The sequence below is a fragment of the Polyodon spathula genome, chromosome 42 (assembly GCF_017654505.1).
Source record: "Polyodon spathula isolate WHYD16114869_AA chromosome 42, ASM1765450v1, whole genome shotgun sequence".
Lineage (NCBI taxonomy): Eukaryota > Metazoa > Chordata > Actinopteri > Acipenseriformes > Polyodontidae > Polyodon > Polyodon spathula.
Genome location: NC_054575.1, coordinates 1,771,848 through 1,799,792, shown reverse-complemented (window position 1 = coordinate 1,799,792; position 27,945 = coordinate 1,771,848). Strand labels below are relative to the sequence as shown.

Genomic DNA, 27,945 nt, shown 5'->3' with positions numbered 1-27,945 from the left:
TGTACAGATTCTAGATTCAAAAATCGTATTCACTGATGAATTAAAATGGGGGAATTTTAAAAAACAGGGGGAAAAAAAAAACGAGATGAAGAGGGCAGAGAACTCCCTTCTTTAATAAGCATTCCGGTCTTCAAGCGATACACCACCAGTTGCTTCTTATGTAGAGAATTAAAAAAAAAAAACAGCTGACTGCAAGCCTGTAACTCTGATGGGGTGTGTCTAGGAGTAAACGCATTTGAACGCTTCAACATATTGGGGATGTCAAATCGAAAAGCCATCACATGAAGCCCTAGATTAGGGGGCTGTTGCTATTTATGATGGTCAACAACTTTAACTAGATGCGCACAACGTTGAAGTGTGCATGGAAAAGACCTGAAATAAAGTAGCCTTGCACTACACACTCCACCAACACTGCAGCTCTCCAACGGACACATCTCTGTGACAGTGGTCACAAGATACCCAACCTTAACGTGATGAGACGACACTCAATGGTTAAAAGTAAAACACTTGGAAAAACGTTTAAACGTTCAAATAGTGTACACCCCTATAGATTTATGTTTAGACTATGGAAATTGAGGGTTGAGAAAGCAGGAGAAAGAGATTCAAACACGCCCTTTACGCTAGCCAGCTGCATCGATTTTCGGCTCAAACCTTGTCCAGCAAGGATCTCTGACAGTAGAGCAGGCGGCGAGGCGTCCCGTAGCGCTTGAAGAAGATGACGGCTCCCAGGGCGAGAAGGACGCAGATCAAGAGGAGGACGGGGAGGACGATGGCTGCTGCGTCCACCCCACGGTCTGATTCCTCCACCTCGATGATGATCACTTCCGTCTCCCTGCCGTCGGGGCTCTCTTCATACTCTCCGTCACCATCGCAGCCCATCCAGTCTCGCAGCACCGACTTCGGGTAGCCGGGCTCCACCTTCAGCTTCTGGTTGTTGAACTTCCAGTAGCGGTTTCCCTTGTAGAAGTAAGTGTACACTGTTGAGAGAGAGAGAGAGAGCGCACGAGAGAGAGGGAGAGAGAGAGATTATATCACAGCCTCCTCACTGGAAGTGCAGAGTGGAGGCCTTTATATGCATATTATATATATATATATATATATATATATATATATATATATATATATATATATATATATATATATATATATATATATATATATATCCGTTCCGTACTTTTGCTGCATTTAACTTTGGCAATGCTTGTATGGCTTTAAATGTGACCATTTCAATTTGAGAAAGAGACCTTTAGAGGGATTCCTTAAAGTAGGAGACGAAAGACGGAGAAAACATTGTTGACTAGTCTACTTGTTGCAGCTTTATAAAAACTGCCTCCATAGGAGGTTGTATCTCTGTAAATGCACATTTGAGGTTTTATTTTTTCCACAAACTTGAGGGTGGGAAATTTGGGCTCAGTCTTAAATTTGAAGGAATATGGTAGTCACGTATTTGATCATGTCTGGAGCTCTATCTGTGTAGTTGTGTAGCACTTTGCTGTTCGTGCACTATATTTTAAAACTGCTTGTTTGTTGTTGTTTTTTTTTTTTTTTTTTTTTTAAACAATTTATTATTGTTCTAAAGTATAATTTATATTTGAATGGATTGCAACTACAGCTGCACTCCTGTCCATCAGAAACCACATGCTTCACAATTACTTGCCTTTAATACTGACCATGTTGCAGACTGTTAAAATAATCCTGGTTTTTCATGTGTTTCTTTCCAAACTGCCCATTTGAGACCTACACATATAACATATGAACATGCACGACAGGTAGCATGCCAAATTCCTTACCTCCATTGCTTCCCATAAATGCTCCTTTGGGAGAATCCGGAATTCCTTCCCAAACGCTGATGGGTTTGGGATAGTCCGAATCCACAGATTTCATTTCCTCATTGAAGCGGTAATACCTGGAAAAAAAAAACACCACACAATACAACTAATGTAGAAAGTGCCTTTGAAAAATCTTTCACAGCCCTGGGAACTTGTATCGTCGCACTGGGACTGACCCTCCCTAACAAACTTCATGATATGAAGAGATTCCTACAAGTCAGCAAGTGTATCAGGGCCATTCACCCCCACCACAGCTGTAAATAAATAAATCCAAGCCATCAGTGGCCATATGAACATAGACAGATACCTCATAGCCACAGATTATAGTCTACCAATAACTACAGAAGGCTTTGGCAGGACAGAATTTGGAGGTACACAGCATGATTTAAACTACTGGCGATTATCGTGATATTAAAGATTATTTATTGACCTGAAAAAATATTATTGATAATAACCTTGATTCCCTGAAATAAAAATGTATACATTACCATATGGGTATTTACCTCCTAAAGACCCCAAACCTGAATATTATATCAAAGCTGCATGCAGTGATGCAGTCATGCCCGCCCCTGAGGGCCTAAAAGGACTGCCGCACAGATCCATTTCTTGCAATCATGGACACAGCGACCTTGAAGTTGAATGGTTACATTTTAATTTTAGGGAACCAGGGTTAAAACGTTCCCTACCAAGTACGAAATGTAACTATTACCATATGGGTTAGTGTACCAGAACCTTTGCAAGGGCAATATCGCAGAAAGACCAGAAAGCTACAAGGCTAAGCCTAGAATCAGCCTTGTGCGTTACCCTGTGGAACCCCAGTAACCAGTAGATAGGGCAAAAAAAACTGAAGGACCTCCGTTTATGCTGTAAGGGTTGACCCTGAAGCTACCTTTAAAACCAGGGTTGTGGATCCACGACATTCAGTCTGTAGAACCTTGTAAAGGAAGCCCACACTGTTGCACTGCGAATGTCCTGGAAGACAGTGACACGGAAGAGGGAGCTGCCCATCAAAGGTGCCCAGTCTCATCTACAGGCCAGGGCACTTACAACACCGCAGTGGCCTTTTCAATTTTGGCAGAAGCTCTGCAGACAGAGAGAGCTTAAATTGCAGGGGATGTGTTGTCCGACTCCACCTCCTCAGAAGAGACGGTCGGCTCTTGTTCGCTCACCTCCTCAGAGGAGGAGATGGATAGCACATCATCCTCCTGCCAGTCTGTGTTTGCAGCAGGAGGATGACATGGGGGTAGGCTGAGCTGCATTCCCACACAGCACCTCTGCAAGGACCGTTCCCTGATGGGAACCAGCTACCCAGAGCTTCTCCAACTGCCCGGAATCCGCCGCTCTTTCTCTTCCTCTTCCTTGAAGGAGAGGCAGATGAGGAAGACAGCTACCCCCCCCCCCCCCCCAGCTCATCATCTGCTCTCCCTTGGCACAGAGCTAAGTGAAGAGGGTGCAACCACCACTTTAACAGAGGGAGATGGGGAAGTGCATTGTCCTGGTTTAATGTACATAGAGCGCTCCATAGAGCTGTGTGATGAGTCAAAGGGTTTTCGGTCTGTGATTCAGCCTCCCGACAGTAGATGGCATCAAACCAACTCGGGACTTCCCTTACCAAGATCTCGTGACCATGACAAAAGTCATCTTTTTGAGGGGCGGCACCTTGGTGAGGGGCGGAAGTACGAGTATGTAAATTCCAGCCACTGGAGTCAAGTGAAGGAGAAGGACACGTGTCGGTTGGGGATTGGTGTTCCACTGACTACAGAGGCGGGACGTTACATACTAAAGGGAACGTACTACTGTGTTCGGGGTTGGTCCGAAAGTAAAATAGGCGGAGTAACGGGTGGAGGGAGAGACTAGTTTGGTGCAGCGGGATTTAAAAAAAAAAAAACACTAACATTTCTTTTGTCTTTTTTTGTTTATGTATGGTTCGCCACGGAGACGATTAAAGACGAGTCATCACGATCGGTTTTGGATTTCACCCCTGCACTCCTTCCCTCACACCATTTTGTTTTCTTTTGTTATTTAATTATTTTGTTGTGTATAGATAATAAAAATAAATTATTTTATTTCTGTACACATAAATTACTGTCTGGACATTCCATTTAGTACACTCTCGCCTCACAAGCTGCGAGACACACGCTTCTCCAACGTGCTCTCAGAGAAACTGGCACAAAGCTCACAGAAACTGTGATCAGCAAGTGCCACTCTGGCGTGCTCCAGCCCCAGGCATGAAGAACACCTGCCGTGCTTATCTTCAACTGGCAGAGAGGCCTTGCATAAAATCGCAGGGATAAAACCCAGGCATAATGCAACACAGTGCACAGGGAAAAAACCCAGGCATAATGCAAACAGCAGCACAGTGTACAGGGATAAAACCAGGCATAATGCAAACAGAAACAAAGTGTACAGTATTGTATAACTGCTGACTCAGTCTGCTCAAGCAGCACACAGTGTACAGTAAGGCAACGGGCGAGCTGCTGTTGAAAGACATTCTCGCAGAAAACAGTAATAACACAGTTCACAAAATAATAATGTCGTTTACAAAAACGAAACTTTAATTTTAACTCCTAAGCAGCCTGAGAGGAGAGCACAAGTCAGCCAACTCAAGCTGCTTGATACCTGGGAAGAAGCGATACGAGGCACTGGCTTCATGCGGGGCACAAGGACGCAACAAACAGGCTATTAGTGTAATACACAACAGTGAGTCTGCGATCTGTGCGGGCGGTCCTTTTATGCCCTCGGGGGCGGGCATGACTGCGTTACAGGCACTGCATGCAGCTTTGATATAATTATACGGTAAACACCCATAAGATAATGCTTACATTTCACACTTGTTAAATTCCACCTATTAAAACGGCATCAAAAAACATATCTATTGATTTATCAATTTAATTCGGCATCAAATTCCTTTAACTCAGTGTTCCCTCTATTGTGGAAGAAAACAGTTGTGGGGCATTTTACAAGGTAGACTGTGTTAAAAATAAAAAAAAAAAAAGAATGTTTGAGAGAGAATAAACTGCTAACGAGGGAGAAACATCTCACAAACACGAAGGTTATTTGGAATTGCCATGATCAATTTTTATCCAATAAAATCAATGATCTGAAAAGCAGACAGTTAAAAAGGGGGAGAAAGAACTACCAAGACACCAGGAATCGTAAATATTGTGCCGACTATTAGATGATAAATCAAACCATTTCATCACCCTTATTCTCTTTACCAGTGCAAGCAGTGGGTGTTAGTGATTTTCTGTCTTTCCTCATGGTACACTCATTGAGGGGGGACTGATAGTAAGGAAATGCTTATTTTTTTTTTCCTATTTTCTCTGCCTCGAGGAAATAAGAGTGTCTTGAATTATAACCATTACCTTGCAAAACCACTATTGTGAAAACACAGACAGCGAGGCGACGGTGTGAACTGCAATTAACATTAGAGGCGTTCGCAAACACAAAACACGAGGGAGGTGGTCCCAAATGACAGCCCTGCAGCGCTGCATTCCAGGATTAGAAATGTTACTTTGGGATGCAAATTGCAACACAAACTGGAGCTCTTCTCAAGAAAAACAAAACCAGAAAACTCTGCAATGCTGACCTTTCATCAAGCTTCTAAGTAATCCAATAACATAATCCACTTCAAAATAGGTCCAATGAAGACACATCACCTCCTTTAAGGTATTTTTACATATAGTGTATATATAGTTGCACCCTCAGAACTTTTTATGATGTTTGCAATAATTCAGAATGGTATTATTGCTCTTATATTACAGCAAATCACTTCAAATCTCTTCAAATCTAGTCTTTTCCTTTGACTTTTTATTTGCAATGCTGTCGAATGGTCCTGGGTTCTGTTCTGTTATATTATTTATATATATTTAGTTATGATCATCTATATATACACCCGCTCCTCGTTATATCGCCCCTTGCTATACTGCAGATTTGGATATATTGCGGTCCTGGAGTTGGCTCCCCATTTTTACTGTCTAACTGCATATACCCTAGCTGCAATATACACTGGCACTTAGAATTACTGTTCGTTTTATTTTGTACTGCGCATCACAAGCAACGACATACAAAACAATTTAAAACAAACCATTAATACTGTACTGTTATCATATACACACACGTATTGCACAACAACACAGATCAAATTAAATATCTACTTGCTGAAGTGGTTTCTATTTTAGTCAGCGAGGTGTTCACGTATGGCAGCGACGCACTAGCGAAACCCACAAGGCAGGGACGTCAGCTCCCTAGCAACAAGCCTCCTATGTTGTTGTCGGGAATGGATTCTTTCAATGCAGCAGGTTTGTGCATTTGAGAAAGGAGAGGAAGACTCATGAAATTAACTGGAGACTGAAGTTGATGAGAAGCAATTAACCTTCGCTGTACAAATTAAAACGGTGTGCTGCTTTTTATACAACAAATGAGAAGAAGCGGGTTGCTTAGAGGATTTATACTGGACCCTGACGCACCCGCTAAAACACACGAGGGAGTGGTTGTACAGTATTTATTTTTTAGCCCTTTTGTTTTTCTATGGGTCTCTCGCTATATCACGGCCCTCGATATATAGCGGATTTATACTAGACCCCAACACCCGCGATATATCAAGTGGGTCGTGTATTTAGTTATCATTATATATCATTTTCCCTATATTTGTCTACCTGTGTGTGCGCTTCCTCATTTAATTACAGTATAAAAAAAAGGCCTTTCAACTTGGCTGTTCGCACCTACTCAACCTTTCTCTAATATATAGGTCAGGCTGGCAGAGCACATGATTTGAATAGAATGAGCAAATCAGTTCAGTGCATTTAGAATTCTCAAAGCCAGGTGAAGACAGACAGAGAAAAATGACTGGAACAACGTATTGGAACAAAGAACCGCTGTAAATAATTGCAAACACCATACAAAGGAAGGGAAAGTGAAAAAATGGCATTTGATCCTATCACTTCTATATTTTCTCTATTCCAAGCCTGAGAGGTTTAGCTCTTTTGTTTTTCAGAAATCATAACTTTGTAACCATACAATTCTGATGAATCTGCAAATTATAATTAGACAACGGAACTGAGATTCCCTTCAAATAAATAAGGAATAACAGAAAGCGAAAGGAATAATCTAAGTGCAGAGGAGGTGCAGTCTCAGTGCAAATGACGTTTCCCTTCAGATGTTTAAACGTTAACAAATGGGGATTTTTTACTAATCAATTTTAATAAAGCCATCTGATCAACCCTCCATTGGTGATGTTACTTTATAATGAACTCCAATATTGAACTGTATGTACACAACATTTATGCGCATAGAGAAATAACCTTTCACTGCAAACATCCTGCAGTACAAACACTGCTGCTGACTTCTAACTGATAAGCATGTCTCATTAAACTCTACTGACATCACTACAAAGAACCAGTTATTGGATAGTGTAGGCCTGTAGATGTAGCAATCCCAACTCAATCGGTCTTTCCCATGGACGTGGTGTATCTAATCTCCACTCACTTGTCTCCCCTGAAGAAGTAGGTCTTTCCGTTGGGTAACCAGAACAACGCTGCATCAATCCTGTCCTTGGGCAGCCCCTTTCCTAACTCTCTGAGGCTCTTGGGATAGCCCTGCTCCAGACTGGCCTCGGAGAACACCCAGTGCTTGTCACCTGGAGAAAAAAAATCTCATCACATTATCATCATCCTCCTCCTCCATCATCGTTATTATTAGTGGTAATGTTTGTAATATTTTATACCACTCACGTGAGTACATTGTCATTAGTTATTTTTACGTACGTTTTAGCGACCAGATCATTTAAAACAAACTATTTACAAAAAGCTAACATATTTCATTAGAGGGATTTAAAAAATAAATAAAGCAGAGTGTGACGAATGCACTTCTCCACACCCCGCTCACCTGCCTTGTAAAAAGTAATAGATTAGCACGCAGGACCTTCTGATGAGATTGGGGAACTACAGTATCTAAATATCTGTGGCGTAAACAGAGTTTACATTATTATCAGATTTTGGAACTATAAGAATAGCATAAATGAAATTCAGATTTAAAAAAAGGGGGCTTGATCCATGAGCACAATTTTTTCTCATAAAAAGCAATTACAATTCAAAACCAAATAAGAAACAAAGTTAGTATCACTTCTAATTCTCGAAATGAAATGCCCCAGTTATTTCTGGTTTTGAATCTTCGTAGCGTGTTCATGATTGCTTTGGGAGTCTGTCCCGTCGTTCTCTGTTGTTGGTCTTTGATCTCTGACACTAACCCTTGAAGAAGACAAACTTGCCGTCCTTCCTCTCATAAGCGCTGTCAATGGAGGCGGGCAGGCCTCTCCAGAAGTGACCGATTGGCAGGGGGTAGCCGTCCATCACGCGGTTATTACGAACACGCCAAAACCACTTGTTCTAAAAGAAAGAGTTAACTTCAGCACCACACCCCTGTAATTGGGCTGTGGTGTCAATGTTTGTAAAACATTAATATCTATTAAGCACTCACAATTGCTGAATGCAGAAATACTATGGAGAGTTCAATTCAGTGACAAAGATTTCCACTCTTTCAATGTTTTCAATGCAGAAAGACCTCATGTCACTGAAATGAAGTTTCTCTTGATATTTCTAAGTTTGTATCACACTGTCATTCTCAACTGCAGAACCTCATTTACTGGATTAACCTCCTCACTGCAGGGATTAGCACAAATGCATCACGTTTCCTTTGCTGTGTCCCATGTTGCCCGTTTTGTTATTTTTGGATTTTCTGTTCCCACAACATGCATCCCGTTTCAATCAGCATTTATTGAAACAAAGCACTTTACAGAGCATTTAAAAGGGACCAAGAACAAAGTACACAGAAAGAGTACTTGGAACTGCAAACTCAAGTTAGAAAGGCCAAGAGAGAGATAGAAATGAACATTGCTAAGGGGGCCAAAACCAATTCCAAAAAGTTTTTTTCCAATATTACAACAGCAAGAGAACATTCAAAAGAGGAGATTAAATGTTTAAGAGATACAAATGGCAAAACTGTAGATGAAGAAAAAAAAAATAGCAACTATATTAAATGATTACTTTTCACAAGTTTTTACAAAGGAAGATACTGACAACATGCCCCACATGTCATTCAGTTCCTATCCAGTTTTAAATAACTTTAGCATAACTGAGGCAGAAGTGTTAAAGGGACTAGGAGCTCTTAAAATAAACAAATCTCCTGGGCCGGATGAGATCCTACCAATAAGATGCAAAGAAATGGAAGTTATTTACAAACCGCTAACCAAGATCATGCAACAGTCTCCTGACACAGGGGTTGTACCGACAGACTGGAAAATTGCAAACAAAATACAGATCCAAAAAAAAAAAAAGGGAGACAAAACCGAACCAGATTCAGATTAGATTTCCAGAAAGCTTTTGACAAAGTCCCGCATAAAAGATGAATTCTCAAACTGAACGCAGTTGGGATTCAAGGAAACACATGCACATGGATTAGGGAGTGGTTAACATGTAGAAAACAGAAAGTACTGATTAGAGGAAAAACCTCAGAATGGAGTGTGGTAACCAGCGGTGTACCACAGGGATCAGTATTAGGTCCTCTGCTATTCCTAATCTACATTAATGATTTAGATTCTGGTATAGTAAGCAAACTTGTTAAATTTGCAAACTACACAAGAAGGGATTGGTAAACACTGTTGCAGCAGCAAAGGTCATTCAAAATGATCTAGACAAGATTCAGAACTGGGCAGACACATGGCAAATGACATTTAATAGAGAAAAGTGTAAGGTACTGCACGCAGGAAATAAAAATGTGCATTCATAAATAGGGCTTCTGATCCGATAAAACACTAGAAAAAACAGTGGAAATGGTTCATCAATTCACTCTGACTTTACCCTTTTCCTATTAAAAAATAAAAACTACTACAAAAATAGTAAATACATTTCCCGGTGCTGCTGGGCAACGTCCCGCCTTCCTGACTTGTATCTATCATTGATTCGTTCTGAATACTTCACTCTGGTGAACTGTACAAAAATGCCTCCACACAAAAACCCCAGAAGAATGTGCCTGCGACCAGAACGATTCTGTCGTGGAACAGTGCAATTACTGTCCAGTTACTACGATACATATTGTGACAGAAAACACAACCAAAAAAACGCTCAAGCATTTTGGAACGTAAACAAAAAGTATATCAAAAAACAGAAAAACATAAATTAATAAAAACCGAAAAACAGAAGCCCTAATTACAAATATCATATGGGAGATAGTGAAATTAAAGAAGGAATCAATGAAAAAGACCTAGGAGTTTTTGTTGACTCAGAAATGTCTTCATCTACACAAATGTGGGGAAGCTATAAAAAGGCAAACAAGATTCTCAGATATATTGTGAAAAGTCTTGAAGGACTTTTTCAACCTGAAAAAAGAAACAAGAACCAGGGGTCACAAATGGAGATAAAGGGGCATTCAGAACAGAAAATAGGAAGCACTTTTTTACAAAGAATTGTGAGGGTCTGGAACCAACTCCCCAGTAATGTTGTTGAAGCCGACACCCTGGGATCCTTCAAGAAGCTGCTCTGAGATTCTGGGATCAATAAGCTACTAACAACCAAACGAGCAAGATGGGCCGAATGGCCTTCTCTCGTTCGTAAACTTTATGTTCTTATGTTCCTATGATGCAAGAGGAGCATGACCTGGATACACTGCGATTTTAGGAAGAAAAAGATCTCTCCTAGTGAATGTTGAAGAAAAAAAAAAGATTGCTGCAAGATGAACATGAGATACAGTAAAGGTAACGTGATGTGTTTCTCAAACACTGCAGGACATTCTGGAACACAGACTGTAATAACCTGTAATACTGTAACTATTAGACATACATTGCTATCTTTATGTATTATATGTACTACTAGATATATATATATATATATAACAAACACACACACACACACACACACACAGGAATAGAAGCACAACATTGCAAAGGCAGTTTAAATGTGCATTTATCTGTTAAATAAAAGGCACTATCTCTCCTACTCCTGTTTGGCTCACAGTTTACCTTGAAGACGAACATTTCCCCGCGCAGCATAGCAATGGTATCAAAGCCACCCTCACACACGCTGGGTCCGTACGGGGGTCCGTTTGGTTTGCCGGGGGTCCTGGGGACGTGGGGTCGCCTGGTGGTGGTGGTGGTGTCGGGCTTCCTCGGGGGGACGGTGGGTGCTGGGAACGCTGAGCTACCTGTGAAGATAAAACAAAAGCAGGTCAGCAACACAGTAAGAAAGGAAGAAGCTTTCAGCATTCACCTGCATTAACCGAGGTGTAGAATCCCAGTCCCAGAAAACACACGATGATGCCGTAACCTTTCAACTCTGCTGGCGCCATACCAATAGCAAAAAGGAAGTTCAAATGGAATCACTTCCAGGTGCATTGTGATCCAAACAAATTATTTTGATTTAATATCGGAGCAACTCCGAACTATTCAAAATGATCGCAATCAACATAAAAAGTAAGAAAAACTTTAAATAAATAGAACTACACAAAATTCCATTAGATTCTTTGACCTTTGCCGTATCCCATGTTGTACGGATCACAGCAGAGTTAGTAGAACACGCTTTTATTTTTTTTAACGTCTGGATCTGCTTACCGTAGAGCTGTTGGATTCCTCTGCGGTCATCGTCAGGCAGTTCGAAGTTCTCTGTATCCATCCACTGGTAGAAAGGTGCCATGATCGCAGAGGGGTCATTGGAATGTTCTAGGCCGAGGGCGTGGCCTAGCTCATGAACCGCTACCAGGAACACATCGTTACCTAGGAGACCAGAACACAGCGTGGCTCTAACAGGGTCTACTCGTCCACTCCCCTTGCTTAGGCACATTATTGAAATGATCAGGAGCCAGGATTTTGATCAGGCACTACTAAATCTGCTCCGAGTTGTTAATGCAGACATAAGGGAGAAACCATTTATTCATGGTATGGGGGTAAATACATTAAAAATGGTTTTCTTAAGACTTTTAAATCATTACATTCCCCTATAATAACAGATTAAGAATCATTTTCTCAAATAACTGTTTTCTTCTATGGGCTTCAAATGAAGATCTTTGGGGGTTTCTGAAGCCAAGAAAGAAATGACTTTGTTTAGCACGCCACAAAAAAGGTGCAGTGATAATGTTGCTGGTGCTAATAAGAGGCAAGAGATGGATTTGAAAGCACTAGTTACCTTAAAGACTGTACTACAGCATTAGCAGTTATGAAACTCACCAGAGAGGTCCGAGTTCCCGACAGTCCATGGTTCGGAGGAGTCAAAGTGAGTGTCGCCCCCTATGCCCTGGCCAGGGAAGTACGCGTGTGCCAGGAAGCCCCCCTCGCCATCGAAGGGGGTGCTGTCCCCATGGAAACCGTCGGCGAACATCAGCATGATGTCAGCAAACTTCTCATGCTTGTCCCTGATAAGGTGATAGGGGATCTCTCTGAAGCGCAGCGGGATCACGCGTTCCCAGACTTTGAACGCACGGCGGATTGCTTCAAACGTCTCGTACTCCCCCACCTTGGGAGTATAGTTCTGAATACTGAGAGAGAGAGAGAGAGAGAACTTTATTTTTAATTTGGAATTGGCAATTATTATATCTCATTTTTCTCCACAATTACTTTGTTTCAACACGGCTCACCGCTGTCACCCCCACGCTGACTCGGGAGGGACGAAGACGGACACATGCGTCCTCCGAAACGTGTGTCGTCAGCGGCCCATCGTGCAGCCACCTCAGAGCTACAGCATCGGAGGACCACGCAGCTCTGGGCAGTTTACAGACAAGCCTGCAGGCGTACGGCCAGTCTACAGGACCTCCAGGCTACAATGTGCATCCTGCACTCCACCCAGAGCGCCTTTACTGATGCACCACACGGGAGCCCTACAGAGAACTTTTTTTTATTTTATAAGAAACTTCTAGAAGGCACCAGCCAAAACATTTGTCTACTTAAGTTTCTTCTAATTTTACTTCATAAAGTCGGATTAAGTGTTTTGATTATGAATGAAAATTGTTGAGACTATCTAGCATCGAATAACTTTTGTCATATTTGATACTGCTGCTAAATAGTTTTTACCAGATCAGATTTTGAAACTCAACTTCCCCAGGAGAACTGCACTGTTCCAAATTACGTTGCGTTGCCAAAAGCAGATGCAGAGGAAAGTAAGGAAAGTAATCCTCCAAACACAGCTGTTTAATTGAGGGATAAGCAAACATTCTTTTCTATAAGTCTCTATACTTGTTGTATAAACAGTGCAGTGGTTATAAAACCCACGGAGAGACGTAGACAAGTTGTTAGGACTCATCCACATTCACTGAATAACATTCATGGTGTCGCCCTTAAACATCTTTAACAGGGCTGTGGGAATGTCGCGTGGCTACCACGTCTTTGAAATAGGCAAAGGTATAAAGTTATCCATTTAAAAAAAATGTCTAAATGTCTGGGAAAGGAGGCACTCACCAGAAGGTGATTTCGTTGTGGTTCCATCTCAGCCCCTGGATGGCGTAGCGTTTTCGCCGCAAGTTGGTTTTCAATTCTGAGCCGAATTTGTCAGGAACTCCGCACCGCGGGCGCTGCATTGCTCTGAAAAGCAGCAAAGCTTATCAGTTCCATACACCTCATGATACAGTGCATTCATTAATAACAGCACCTAAAACTGAATATGATCTACAATATCTGTCTATGCTTTCTACTTATTTGCAGTGTAATAAATGTCACATATTAAATGACAATGTTTGTGTATTTCTAATAAAACACCTTTATTTCTGGTTCACTTTTGAGTTCATTTAACCCTTTAATTTATAGTTCTGGCAAGAAAGAAGGTTGCAGCTGGTTTAGAAATTAAAGAAATGCGATTTAAATGACAGTCTTTTGCAATATCTCAGTGGAAATGTCTGCAATTGAATTCATGAAGTTTTCACAGTTATGGATGATGTATGTTGGAAATCTCACTGGACGGTCTTGGGGTCAATGGTGCCCGTGACTCTGAGCCCGTAGAAACGCTGCATGTCCGCGATGGCCGAGGAGATGGTCTGCTCAGAGCGCACAGTGTGGGTGCGCAGGTCACCTGGAGGCAGGTAGCCATACTGCTGCAGCCAGCCCTGCAGAGGAGCGAGAGGGAGGAAGAGGGAGCTTAACGATAAACAAAACCTTCCTTAAAAACGAGAAAAACAGGCCAATTCATTAGTTGCACAACACTGTCGGAGAATCCAGAAAAGTAGAGTGTGCATGGAGGACAGACAAGGCTGTGACAGAGGCACTGACGTGCCATCTAGCCTCAACAGGGATGTTCCATAATGTCTACTTTTATGTAGAACTGAACACAAAGCGAAACAACGTTGTGTGCATTCTGAATCCCCCTGCACAGAGACTGGCCACTGTGCTTATACAGTAGTAAGCCCACAGTGTCAAGGTATTACTTCATACAGTAGTAAGCACAGTGTCAGGTTGCTTGTATGATAATTAGTTTTTATTCATAGTCTACTTCATATACATGTTGTAAGTCGTTTCAAATCTCACTTGAATTGCTTTTTTACATTTTCTTTCCTACTTTATGACGTTTGCAATCATTCTGGACAGTTCTGGGTTCTGTTTCTCCAAAAACGGAGTTAAGCCCAAATCAGCTCAAAACCAGGAAAGGCAGATTTAGAGAAAATGAGAAGAATTGAAGCAGAAGAACCCTAAACTACTCAATGAACATCATAAAATAGTAGCCTTCCTCATTCCGTTCAAAGCATGTGACTACATGACCTTTCAACTCTGCCAGCCCCCCACATTAACAAAAGGATTTACAACCTTAGTGTGTCTCTCTCTCTCCAATAAACAGAACAGTGGAAATAAAAAAAAATATGTGCTTCTAATTTAATTCTGTCCAAAAAGTACCCATGTGCATTCAGTGTGTGTTGTGTGGGCAGAACAGATGGAAATAAAGCGCATCACTGTGGTCACAAAGATTCAAGACTACCAAACGTTGCATTAAAAATAACTACACATTCTGTGAAAACTATACAAAAAAAAAAAAAAAACAGCAGCTACCCAGCATGGTGTCTATATAAAGTTGTAATCTAGTGCATTGCATTGCCTGCTGTGCGCACTTAACACAGGGCAATGCAGGCGGGACCACACTGTATAACACCGATATAAAACCCTGGACACAACTACAACACAGTTTTTTCTATTTAAAGGCGTAATCAAGTGCACTGGCATTAGCTGCTGTGTGCTGGGCAGAGCCTCGCTATGCTGTGCTGTACACAGGGCACACTATAAAACCAAGCAGAACTACATCAGTGTAATTCTTACTAAATCTTAGAATGATCTCAGGGATCTTCATGTGCAGGACCGGTCTTGTCTTTTGAGAAAGCGTCACATTCCAGGTTAGGGAGGGTCTACAAAATTAGCAAGATTAGTGATCTAAGGTGGGAGGGTAAAGAAATCACAGTATCAGGTAAACACATTTTATCAGGGGATTTCATGTGCTGGAGCAATTTGCATTGAAAAGATAGAAGTGGCGCACAACTGTGTGTCTCTCTACTTCTCTATCTACAGTGATATATTCTGAGAGTGACATAGGACTCATTGCCTATGAATTGCAAAACGGAAAACGGTGTTTACAACAGACATGCACTGAATTGATTAACTGAACCAATTAATCCTCAAAGCTGAGCTGCTTTTTACCTGTTAAACCTGCTGCAGAATGGCCCTAAGTGTGACCGTCTCGTATCTTGTTTGGAGTTTCTAGAACATGGAGGCATTCTATCAAGAGGGACGGTAGTCACTCGGGTCAAGTTACAGTGAAGCACGAGAACTGCCAGCGACTCTCTACACAGCATGGATAGGATATGGCAGCAGCAAAACTAAATCAGCCAAAAGTACCACTTCACATTTAATTTGTAGTTCCCAACACTCTTAACGTGTAGAAAATTACAAGTCAATACCTGTCAAACAGTAAGAGAAATACGTCAAAGGAAGTCCCTCTCCTTTTTCTCCAAACATTTTTTTTTTGCAGATTTTTGAAGACCCCAGGCACTTTTATCCTCGCATATGTATATTAGAGGACACCCGATTTTAATAACAATTAACTTGTTTTGTCGACATGGAAACATGCTAGGGAACGCACTTATTGTGACATCTATCTGAAACAAACGCATTGGAAAAGTGCCAAGGTTGCCCCAATTGTTTCTGCTAACTTTGCTTGTTTTTTTGATACAAGTAACCTTGGCCCCCCATCAGGTTTACAGTTGTGCCTGTTTGCTTTGTGCTGGGCAAGGTTGCCCCAATGGTGTCTTGAAACGGTTTGTGTTTTTGAAAGCTCTACTTTAAGGACTGGGCACTTCTAATAACTTGCCGTTTTTTCACATTTCCAATGTGTTTTTTTTTTTTTTTTCAGGTTACATATACCTACTGTTGGTAGCTTATAAAAGTGTCCCACAGTAAAAGCACAGAGGGGTCTGGTAAAGCATAGGCAAGCATTGTAAAGCACAGAGAGGTCTGGTAAAGCATAGGGAAGCATTGTAAAGCACAGAGAGGTCTGGTAAAGCACAGGGAAGCATTGTAAAGCACAGAGAGGTCTGGTAAAGCATAGGGAAGCATTGTAAAGCACAGAGAGGTCTGGTAAAGCATAGGGAAGCATTGTAAAGCACAGAGAGGTCTGGTAAAGCACAGGGAAGCATTGTAAAGCACAGAGAGGTCTGGTAAAGCACAGGGAAGCATTGTAAAGCACAGAGAGGTCTGGTAAAGCACAGGGAAGCATTGTAAAGCACAGAGAGGTCTGGTAAAGCATAGGGAAGCATTGTAAAGCACAGAGAGGTCTGGTAAAGCATATTAAAAAAAACATGTCATTGTATAACCACGGCAAAACCACCCCCCCTTCCACAAGAAAATTTGGGATGATAATCTGATCTAAATGATTAAAACCATATTTCAACTCCGTAAAAGAAAACAACATTGGTTACATCATCTGCAACTTGAATTAAGAACCCTTCAAGGACATATGAGTCAACAATCATATGATTTTGTTTACACGATCTTACATAGAGGATTTATTTTGCAGGCTGTACAAGGACAGTCACGGGTCTGTGAGTTTTAATGTAAATTCGGTCACTTGGAAACCACTGTATCTAATGTCACCCTGCTGGGAACGTTCAGTCAGCTCTTCCTTACACGTTTGTGTCAGTCATTTACAGCCTCGTGGGAAAGGGAAACCTTTTCTTGTTTCCTGTCTGGACATGAAGTGTCGAGAAAAACCAAAGTAAATTTAACAAGGAAACACACAACTCTAGCAAGCATCTGTTTCTCCTTGTGTTTGTTTCTTGAGTGGCAGTTCAACTTCAATCTGAGCTTCAGCCAGTGCCCAGGAGAGTGTAATGTGTGTCCGAGAGATATTTGAACTGTAATATCTGTTATATCTGTAAATATCTGTCTCTTGTTAACTGGATCTTGTAATGTTATTAGCAGCTCAACCAAACTTCAAAACACAACTTGAAATCAGAAACTCTGCACAGGTTAAAAACTAGAAGAAATGAAGAAAGTCAAGCAGTCAATAATGCCTTCATGAGTTTAATGTGTGTGTGTGTGTGTGTGAGAGAGAGATATTGGAAATGGCTGTTTCTTGAGTGAATCTTGCGTTTGTTTAGGTGGTTCACCACAACATAACTTCAATCAGAAACGCTGCACAGGTTAAAAACTAGTCAGTCAAGCCGTGAAATGGCTCATGAAGTCGAGTGAAATAGGAAGCCGGTCCTCCAGAGGGGAACAGTGAAGCTGGCTTCCTGTTCCTCCCTCTATTAGCACATCAAATAGAAGGTTGTTGCTTTGTGTTGTTTTCTGTTTTCATAGATTCCCCTGGTCCTGCCAGCAACCTTTATCTCAACCTCCAGGCTACACATTCTTTCTTGGGGCAGGATAACGATTAACATGCCAAGATCCGCAAGATAGCCTGCCTCGTTTCCACTGCAGGACCAGGGCTGGTGCGGGCCAGCCCAGGACAACAGACAGATGTTTTTGTGTTTTTTTTCCCCTAATGTGGCCAAATTCGGAAGTTCTTGTCCTGCATCATCAGGTCACTGGGGGATTGTGGGAATGTATTGTGCTGCGCTTTAAAGAAACCTGTAGCAGCTCCCATGTTAAAAACATCCTATGTTAAAAACCAATACCTAAATCTAGCACCAGTAGAAAGGAACGTATCTTTAAACATGAAGGATTTCTAAGCAGGCAACATTCATGTGCCAGAAACAAACACTCTTAATGTTGGCTCAATGCAAATCAAATATTTCAGAAGGGGAGAAACAGCAGCCAAAACAAACAGCTAGGTTTTGTCACTGTTGCATTTAGCCTGGGCAAAAAAGTATCATGATCTCTCTGTAAACCTGTGTAACAATCCCCAAGACACACAGAAAGATTAACTAAAAGTCAAACAGTGAAGGAGAAACATGTGAAATATTTGAGAAGCATTTCAATGTTAGACAGGGTTAGAACTCACACTAACCCTGCTGCACTCAGTTCTGAGGTTCCAAACCACATGACAGAATACATGAGAGGACTGATCACTGAAGAAATTATATAGGCATAATATTTTTTGTAATGTTTTTTTAAATATGATAATCTCCACTTGATTTTAATTTCTTTCAAATGGTGCATTTATTCCAGCGCTTCATCAAAAATAAAAGTGTATGTATTTCTAATTCATTTATAAAAGGAAGGCTCTTGCTTTGAAAGAAGACATACTGTAGGAGTCACAGACAACAGTTTCCAATGTGGGAAGGTGTGTTTGGAATGGAGTCTGTCCAAAACAGAGGCAGACATTACATATTCTGCACTAGAAACAAACAAATGGCTTTTGGTACAAAAAATGCTAAATAAAAACACACATATACACAGAAAGGATGTGGCCACTGCATTAGGTACTACATAGTCCAACTACATTTAGTTCAAGAGCTGGTGGGCAGTTCTTTGGCAGTAAAACAGGCAGACAGAGAGAGACAGAGATCTATTCAGGGATAGCAAGAGGTCTGAACAATGCATTCACATCATAACACAGCAGGCAATGCTTGCATAAATAACTGTATAGCTGTGGCCAAAGCTTTGCATGACCCTATAGAATTAACACATTTTGCATCATAAAGTCGAATGACTTTTTTCAATATAATTTTGTAGTTTTTGTGATAACACAATGTAAAAAAAAATATATACATATATCTCTTATTACTTCAATTTGGTGCCGCCCTCATATTAAAGGCACCCTCGTATTAAAAGGCGCCCTCGCATTGACACCGCAGTCATAGATCAGCTTTATAATAGTAGTATTATTAATAGCGTCCGCCCTCGTTTAAGCGCCGCAGTCATTTTGATCAATTTAAAATTAATGCAGCGCTGCCAAATTGAAGTAATACAGTATTTACATTTTTTTTTTTTTAATTGTCTCAATCCTAACATCAAAGGTATTGTAAAACATTTAGCCATTGCTGTAGACAACCTGTTGTGTAGCTGCTGTAGTTCTGCACGGGGTTTTATATTAGTGTTATATAGTGTGTTCCTGCCAGCATTGCCCAGTGTACAGCCCAGCGAGGCTCTGCCCAGCACACAGCAGGCAATGCTACTGTAACACAGTAGATTACAACTTTATAGTTTCAATAACTTTAAATATATTTGCTGTAGTTCAGTAGGTTTTACAGTCATTTTATGGCAATTGATGGTTAACAATACTCCCTTCATAAAGATAAGAACTTGGTATAAGTGGTGTGCAGGTTCTTACTGTAGCACGTACTTGAAGCTTGGCTTTTACATCGGAAAAAATAATGACAAATTATTTCACTTCAAAGTTATCCTTTTTTTTTTTGTATTTAAAAAAACCAGGTTGCCCAAGATATGGAATTATTTTTCAAGCCAAGCAAAAAAAATGCTATATTGACACAAAAAACGTTGTTCCTTGACAGATGGATACCATTTCCCCCACAAATCCAATACCACAGACTAAGAACAGGACTGTCACTAATAAAAGCTGCTCGTATATAAAAGTGCAGTGCCTCGTACAGTTGCATTTTTTTTTTTTTTTTATTTAGTCATTGCCAATAATGTTTTGTTATTTTCTTTGAAATGCCCAATTATTATTTTGTTGCTCGGCTCACCGCTACCACCCCTGCGCTGACTCGGGAGCGGCGAAGACGGACACACGCTGTCCTCCGAAGAGCGTGCCGTCAGCCGCCCGCTTCTTTGCACACTGCAGACTCACCATGCAGCCATCAGGAGCTACAGCGTCGGAGGACAACGCAGCTCCCGGGCAGCTAACAGGCAAGCCCGCAGGCGCCCGGCCAGACTACAGGGGTCGCTGGTGCGCGGTGAGCCGAGGACACCCTGGCCAACCTAAACCCTCCCCCCCTGGCAACACTCAGCCAATTGAGCGCCGCCTCCTGGGAGCTCCCGTCCACAGTCAGCTGTGGAATAGCCCAGACTCTAACCAGCGACGCCCAGGCTATAGGGCGCATCCTGCATTCACGCAGAGCGCTTTTACTGGATGCACCACTCGGGAGCTCCTACAGCGGCATTTTTTTTTTTTTTAAATGTATTTAACAAGTATGTTAGTATGAGCCATCTAATGAAAAAGCACGAACGAAAAGTAACATGACCTACATCCTCTGTACAACAAAGAAAAACAGAAGTGCGTCAGACAGGCAGACTCCACACACAGCAAGATTCTGGTACTCAGCAGCCTGTCCTAACCAAGTGGCACACATCTCCTTATATTCCCAGATTTTGACTGGAGTTTAGGATTGAGTGTTTGGAGTTCTGGATGAACTACCGATATGACGGTACCACAAGACAGATGCACACATTAAAAGTTGTCTACTTTGTGCCTTGATCAGACTACAGCTATGGCTAAATGTGTTTTGCATCACCCTACAGAATGAACTCATTTTGATCCATAAAGTTGAATGAAACCTGCATAACAACGCTACGTTAAATTGAATTCCATTCCATTTTATTGTTTACCCCGCCCTTAAGATCCACTACGCTCGGCCTAGTAGGGGAGTGGCTTGAGCTACGTCACCGCACTGACGCGTTGAGGCCGGCCCAGGGCCTGCGTTGGGTTCACACACGCAGATAAGAACATAAGAAAGTTTACAAACGAGAGGAGGAAGCCCCAGCTTGCTCGTTTGGTTGTTAGTAGCTTATTGATCCCAAAATCTCATCAAGCAGCTTCTTGAAGGATCCCATAGACCGGCCCGGAGGTGGCATCAGTACTGTAGGCAGCATAGCTGGTCTAAATTTCACCCGGCCCAGGACAGCCTTTTCATTTTTCAAGCGTTCACACACGAGACCTTGCAGCCCTGGGCTGGCCTAAACCACAAAGTGTGAACGGGGTGCAATATATATAAAATAAAAACTGGATCAACACAGCAGCTCTTGAGCTTCTATTTAAAAGTTTTAGACAGCACGAAGTAAACATTCCAGATTATGCATGCACACTCCTAGTGATCTCTACAGAAAGCCATCTGGGACAAAAACGTGCTGTGCCGCTTTAGTGCGAGCCAGAATCTCATGGGACAGAAAAACGGCAAGCACGTCATTCTGAAATGCCTCGCTTAAACAGTGCCCAAATTCCTGAAAAGGTTGTGTAGCGATTTTATATAGGATTGTACATGTAATCAAGTCTTGAAGTTAACGTATATCTGGTAGCATTTTAATTTGGTACTAGTTTTTTTTTTTTTTTTTTTTTTTTTTTTAAATGCAGTAGCATTTTTCTGATCCCTTACGCTGCAGTATTTGAGCGACCCTGTGAATACATACACAACTACCGGTATTAGTTGTCTGGTTTTTTTTAACACCCTACATTATTAGTATCTTTTATAAAGCGGGAAACCATTGCCAATAGAGCTTCCCAATAGATGACTGAGGATTGTACCGCACCATCTATATACATGCGAGTCCCACATTGCAAATCATATTGGACAGTGGAGTACAAACACCTACAGTACAGAACAGTGGATACAATTTAAAAAGGTATAACGTTTATTTTATAGATCAAAAGTAAAATTAAATAACTGTTAAAAACATTACGATTTTAAAAGATAACAGGCAATGACATAACCAGAAATTAATTTTATTCAGTGTCTAAAAAATCTCGTTATAATGTTAGCCCTGGTTTCACCCACGCAAAAAATGAACACATAATAGGTAGATAATTAATACATTATTAATTCTGACTACAAAAAAAAAAAACACACAGGTGCAAATAGCTTGCTACAATGTTACCATGATCCAAATACCGTCTTCCTTGTTTTATCAGTACGAACAATAGATGAAATACAGTCTTGAGGTGCATTAATCAGTTATGTTTTTATAATAGATTATCATTACCTTGCATTCTTCTCCTGTTTAACTAGTGAAACATGTGCTTTAACACATTTATATATATATATATATATATATATATATATATATATATATATATCCCTCCTAAAGTCCATCTTCCACTGCCTCAAAGTGGCAGGAGGGTGACAACAGGTTCTCAAGACGATGTACACTGGGGATCCCTTCATTCTGCCAGGTTGACCCATGCTGTGAAAACTTGGGCACTCACCAACCTGCCTGGCCAGCGTGGCGAGTTATGTGCAAACACCCTCCCCCCTTGGATGAAAGCATAGACAAAAACACGGCCTTCATTCCCTGGAGGCTGGATTGCTGCTGACCAAGGCAGGGGCCGGGTGCTAAGAATCAGATTTTAGCCTGCCACAGAACACTGACCCTGCCCACGTACAACTGCAGATATCTTTCAGGTGAAGCAAGACTTCAAAAGTTGGAAGAAGAACTTGGCAGAATCAAGTGGGACAAAGTAGGACTAAGCAAAGTACGGCGAAAAAATGAAGGACTAATAGAACTCAAGAGTGGACATCTTCTCTTCTACCAAGGCACTACAAATGGACAAACAGGAGGCTCTGGACTCATTGTCCACAAGAGGATCAAGAATAACATCTAATGTAGATTGACAGACTGATAGTGAAAGTTTCCAGGAATTATGAACTTCAGATCATCCAAGCATATGCACCAACAACAAGCTACTTAAATGAAGTTGGAGATTTTTATGAAGTACAAGAACTAAACGAAATTGGCAATAGTCATTATAAGTTCATCATCAATGACTTTAATGTCAAAATAGGAGCCCAGCAAGAAGACGAGAATTCAGTCGGCAAATCTGGACATGGAGACAGGAACGAGAGGGGCGACAGACTAGTCAAATTTGCTGAGAACAAGAACTTATTCATCATGAACACCTCCTCCCAGAAGAAACCCATCAGGAAATGGACACGGAGAGGACCCAACGGAGTGAAGAATTGAATTGACTACATGCTCACCAACAAGAAGCATACAAGAGGTCTCCATGCTAAACAAGCAAAACTTGTGATGACGAAATCCAATACAATCAACACAGAAATGCTCCAGAAGCAAAGCCTGCTGTTTCAACTGGAACTGAATCAGCGCTCTTCATGATCTTCAAAAAGATGAAGCAATCAAGGTAAACAAAATCGATGAGAAAGTGCCACAAGTAACTGCAGAAACAGGAAAAAATGAAGTTCTAGATGTTCTACCGGAAGAAGCAAAACATGCTATCAAACATATAGACAGGAAAGGCACTCAGAGAAGGCTGATTAACCAATGATCAGCAATGATTGTATTGAGCAAAAGACAGTGCCAAATGACGGGAACAACGCATCGGTGACACTTTTACATAAGAAAGAAGATTTAAAAAAAGACCTCAAGAACTACAGACCTATTAGCTTGCTTCCTATAGTCTACAACATTTTTACCAACATACTCCCCAACAGACTTCAAGATAAATTTGACTCGGCACAATCAAATGAGCAAGCAGGACTCAAGAGTGGATTTAGCACAATGGATCATCTTCAAGGTGTAGAGCAAATAATTCAAACCAGCAACGAGCACGAACTACCACTTTGATTCATCGACTATGAAAAAGCCTTTGACTCTGTTTACACAGGATCTGCATTAAACTCTCTGAAAAAAATAAGGAATTGAAAAAACACAGAGACTTGATCCGCACCATAAACAAGAATTCGGTCTCATAATTTATGACGTTACAGAAACCCTAGATGGAATTATTTTCCTATAACTCACTGAAGCCCACCTATTGTGTATAAATTTTTTTTTTTTTTTTTTTTTTAATGATGTCTCAATCCTAAAATGCTAGGAGATGCAAAACTTTTGGCCACAGCTGTATACCCTGACAAACCACAGCTGGATTTCAACCTATTTCCCAGGATTAAAAATAAGTAATTGATGTAATCCAGCGTATAGGTCAAGCAAATCTGTATCTTTTTCTAGCTTTAGAAATTAATATATTGATAGTGTGAGTCTGTGGGTCCGACAGCCTAGATTGACGCTGGAATGAATTCCTTCTTGGCGTCTGGGTTAGTTTACTACATTCTGGAAAGGGTTTAGCTTGCTCTAATATATCTTAAGAGAGTGATTGTACTGTAGCCTGTTCTGGTTGCAATGCTTACATGGTCAAAAGATCTTCATTGAAGTCAATGCAAAGTCCTTGTGCGTCTGTGTGTAAGACTTGAAGCTGAGGCATATTACAGCTACCACATTCATTGCTCTGTCTGCTGACTCGTTTACCACAAAAAAAAAAACTAACAAGAACTGCTTTTTCAAAACTCATTCCAAACCTCTATTAGACTAAAATCATTCCTACACTAGACCAGACTGTCTCCTCTCTCTCTCTCCCCCTCCTCAGCCCACCCTCTGCCAGTTACAATTACCCATTTACACAACAACACTTCTGTAGTAGGATTGTAAAGTTGTAGTAAGATTGTGTTAAGTTCTTTGAAAACACAACTTCTTACCTGTTATTAGCACCTGCAGCATTACCATGTGTCCCCCATTTAAAAGGAGGGCTTTGGAAGTCAATTTCCTTAACTTTTTATAACCCTAGATAAGAGTTTCTTTCTGGTAAGTAATCTCTTCCTGTATGACAGATCACACAGCCTGGTTGCAGCTAAAGCCATTGGAGTGGAACTGAGCTACTGTACAGGATGTGATGTCATACCAGGCAGCAGCTGGAGTGTTTAGTTCAATAGCGTTGTCTTTGAAACAGCTACTTATTCCAAATTGAAGTTAAACATAACTGATTGATTAATAGATGGCCAGTGATAATGTAGCTTGTGCTAAGAAGAGGTAAGAAAATGGATATTAAAAACTTGCTAAGCACTCGTTTAAAGAAGGGGGGCTATGAATATGTTGCTAGTGCTAAGAGGAGGTGAGAAAATGGAACCCTTGGTTAGCACTTCTTTAATTGGGAAGCTGTGAGCTACATTAGACAGAGACACTGTCACTTGTAAAGGCAGGTACTGTAAGTAGTTGATAATCCCAGCCTCCTCTCACTCACCCGGTAAAGTCTAAATGATCTGCTAGCATCGCGTCCTAATTACAGCTTGTGTTTTCTACAGGAGGCTTGCTGAGGTAGCGTCTGCTTTGTGCCTCTGTGTTTGTCAGCAATTCCCCACAGCGGACTTAACCCCTAATTGCCAGCAAATCAACTTGTTGCAAAGTTTACAGATTTAAGGACTGACAGACAAACAGTGTACATTACAATTCTTGCTTGGTGTCTGTGTTAGTTTAGTACATTCTCCCAGTTTATTAAAGCTGCAGACAGACAGACAAACTCCTGTTCACTTTGACAATCAAATAAACAGACCTTGGTTCTTAAAACTGCAAGTCTGTTCTCCAGTACAGAATGGCCCTATTATTATTATTATTATTATTAGTTTATTTTACCTTTATCAAAGGTGACTTAGGAAGACTAGGGTGTGTGAGCTATGCATCAGCTGCAGAGTCACTTACAGTAACATCTCACCCGAACAATGGAGCACAAGGAGGTTCAGTGACTTGCTCAAGGTCACACTGTGAGTCAGTGGTTGAGCCGGGATTTGAATTGGGGACCTCGTGGTTACAAGCTCCTTTTTGTTAACCACTGGACCACATAGCCTAGTCATATCCTCACTTCTCTTTGGAGGCTGCTGTTTCTCTTGAATTATTAGTGCAGTCTGTGATAGGGAAGGAAGGAAGGAAGGAAGCACCTGCCAACTGAGTCCTCCTCCTATTAGCCCTCAATCACAGGGTGACCGTCTGTAACTGACTTGCCACAGGGAGATGCAGCTTTCAAAAACACAGATACGCTGTTCCCTCGATGTCGATTAATTCACTGTCAGGCCATGTCAGCAATCATTTGTAGTCCTGTATTTTGCTATTTAAAAGGGCCCTTCACTAATTAACGGTTTTCAGTATTTCACATTACACTGATGAAGGCATCAGCCCAAACATTTGTCTGCTTGATTGTTTTTAGTTTCTTCTAGTTTTTGTAATATTTTGTCTGCCATTACAGACAACAAGAGAAAACAGTTAGAACTACAGATGGATCAACCGGTATCAATACATTTGTTGTGCCCAAGTTACGTACATAAAAAACATTAGATTTTATTCCCTCATGTTATATAAGAGATTAGAATCGTGTATATATACGTATATTTCTTGAACAGCTGCAGTCTATAATATAGCTATATAATGCATAGATAGGGGGAATGTATTTGAGACAGTGATCTTGTCTTCTCAGTATAAAAGCGTGTTGTCATTCACTACCCTCCCCCCCTTCACATTCTGGCACAGTATCACATAAAACAAATCCAGAAAAAGGAGCCTTTCAAGTTGAAAGTGTCTTGAACTAGATCTTTGTGTCTGTAGCCAAGTGTGGAGAGCGGTTACTAACTTTCACTCTGTGTGCGTGTACCTACCTATCTGTGCCTCTCTCCTCACATCAAACATTTTCCAGAGTTATCTGTATCACGACCAAGAAAGAAATCTGACCCAATCTCCTCTACAATTACAAAGTAATTGCTAAAAACAAGTAAATACTTGTACATGTAAAGCTTTATTAGTTGCTCAGTAAGTTATTGTATTGTTTACATATATATATATATATATATATATATATATATATATATATATATATATATATATGAGAGAGAGAGAGAGAGAGAGAGAGAGAGAGAGAGAGAGAGAGAAAAACTACACAAATATGTAAATACGCCCATAAAACACATTCAATGCAAAAACAAATTACAATGTATTGCAAAATAGCTTAGAACAGACGCCAAGATCAAATCCCCGAGGACAAAGAGTTAGAATTCGCTTCTTCAAAGTCTTAGCCTTATACTCCCACATCCCCAAAAGGTTTGAACGCTTCAAAACAAAAATACATGGAACAAGACAGCGTGCCCTTATCCAAAACGAATCAAAATCACATTTCTTGTTCTCTCCCCAAAAAACCGTCAACACAGAATGTTGCTCAACTCCTGGTGCAACCAACACTGGCAAGCACCGAGCAAAACTCAGAGTTAACTAATAATATACTACAAGCACGACTACCAGACTCTTAGCTACAAAAAAGTCATGTTTATAACTAACGTCATTATAAAACTAGGCAAAATGTATCAAGTTAAAAATTAACCGAGATAAACACGACGATACTGCTGAGCGAAGCTAATTCTAACCCTGTGCTTTAGTACAGTTCTTCAATACAGTACAGCTACACGTTATTTTGTGTGTATATATATTTAATGCAGTTATTTATTTATGTATAAAATTGTGTTCATTTGTACATACCTCTGGTGCAAATTTTTCATTCGCTTTTGCCGTGGCACTGCAGACCCATCCTCCTAGAAAACACGTCAGTATCCCAGCCTGGAACACTTTTAGTATCTTGCACATGTTTGAATGTTTTTTTTTTTGTTTGTTTGTTTTTTTTTTCTGTAACTATTTAAACCGTGACTTCCCGAAGTGTAAACAAATACAAATAAATAAAAATAAAATAAATAAAAAAAAAAAAAAAAAAAAAAAAAAAAAAAAAAAAAAAAAAAAAAAGTTTTCTCCTCGAGCTTCTGCGTGGAACACTTTATTTTCTTCTACACTTCTTAAAGTTTTGTTAATAAATAAAAGCGGCAGGCTTTTACACGTATCGGGATTGATTTCGTTCTTTTTCCCCTGATGTGAGGACGTGGTCTGTCGCTCTCCGTGGGTCCAGCCCAAACTGTAACTGGAAGAAGATGGGAATTTGTTCCCCTTAAATCC

General features: G+C 40.8%; 1 protein-coding gene across 1 annotated transcript; it reads right to left on the bottom strand.

The window, feature by feature from the left end:
- Positions 1 to 88: 88 nt before the first annotated feature.
- Positions 89 to 27,679, bottom strand: LOC121305269 (matrix metalloproteinase-14-like). The gene is made up of 10 exons (XM_041236838.1): positions 27,481 to 27,679; positions 13,759 to 13,907; positions 13,267 to 13,389; positions 12,043 to 12,350; positions 11,431 to 11,592; positions 10,843 to 11,024; positions 8,077 to 8,215; positions 7,317 to 7,467; positions 1,791 to 1,906; positions 89 to 977 (listed from the first exon to the last, which is right to left on the bottom strand). Exons 1-10 carry the CDS (start codon positions 27,583 to 27,585, stop codon positions 646 to 648), a joined length of 1,767 nt encoding a protein of 588 aa, XP_041092772.1. The 5' UTR covers positions 27,586 to 27,679; the 3' UTR covers positions 89 to 645.
- Between the last annotated feature and the right edge of the window lie 266 nt (positions 27,680 to 27,945).

Excerpts from the sequence above, each read along its gene's own strand:
- LOC121305269 (XM_041236838.1), bottom strand. The coding sequence starts at position 27,585 with ATGTGCAAGATACTAAAAGTGTTCCAGGCTGGGATACTGACGTGTTTT. Across the intron at positions 12,351-13,266 it reads CACAACGAAATCACCTTCTG|TATTCAGAACTATACTCCCA; the intron begins GTGAGTGCCTCC and ends TCTCTCTCTCAG. Across the intron at positions 978-1,790 it reads ATTTATGGGAAGCAATGGAG|TGTACACTTACTTCTACAAG; the intron begins GTAAGGAATTTG and ends CTCTCTCAACAG.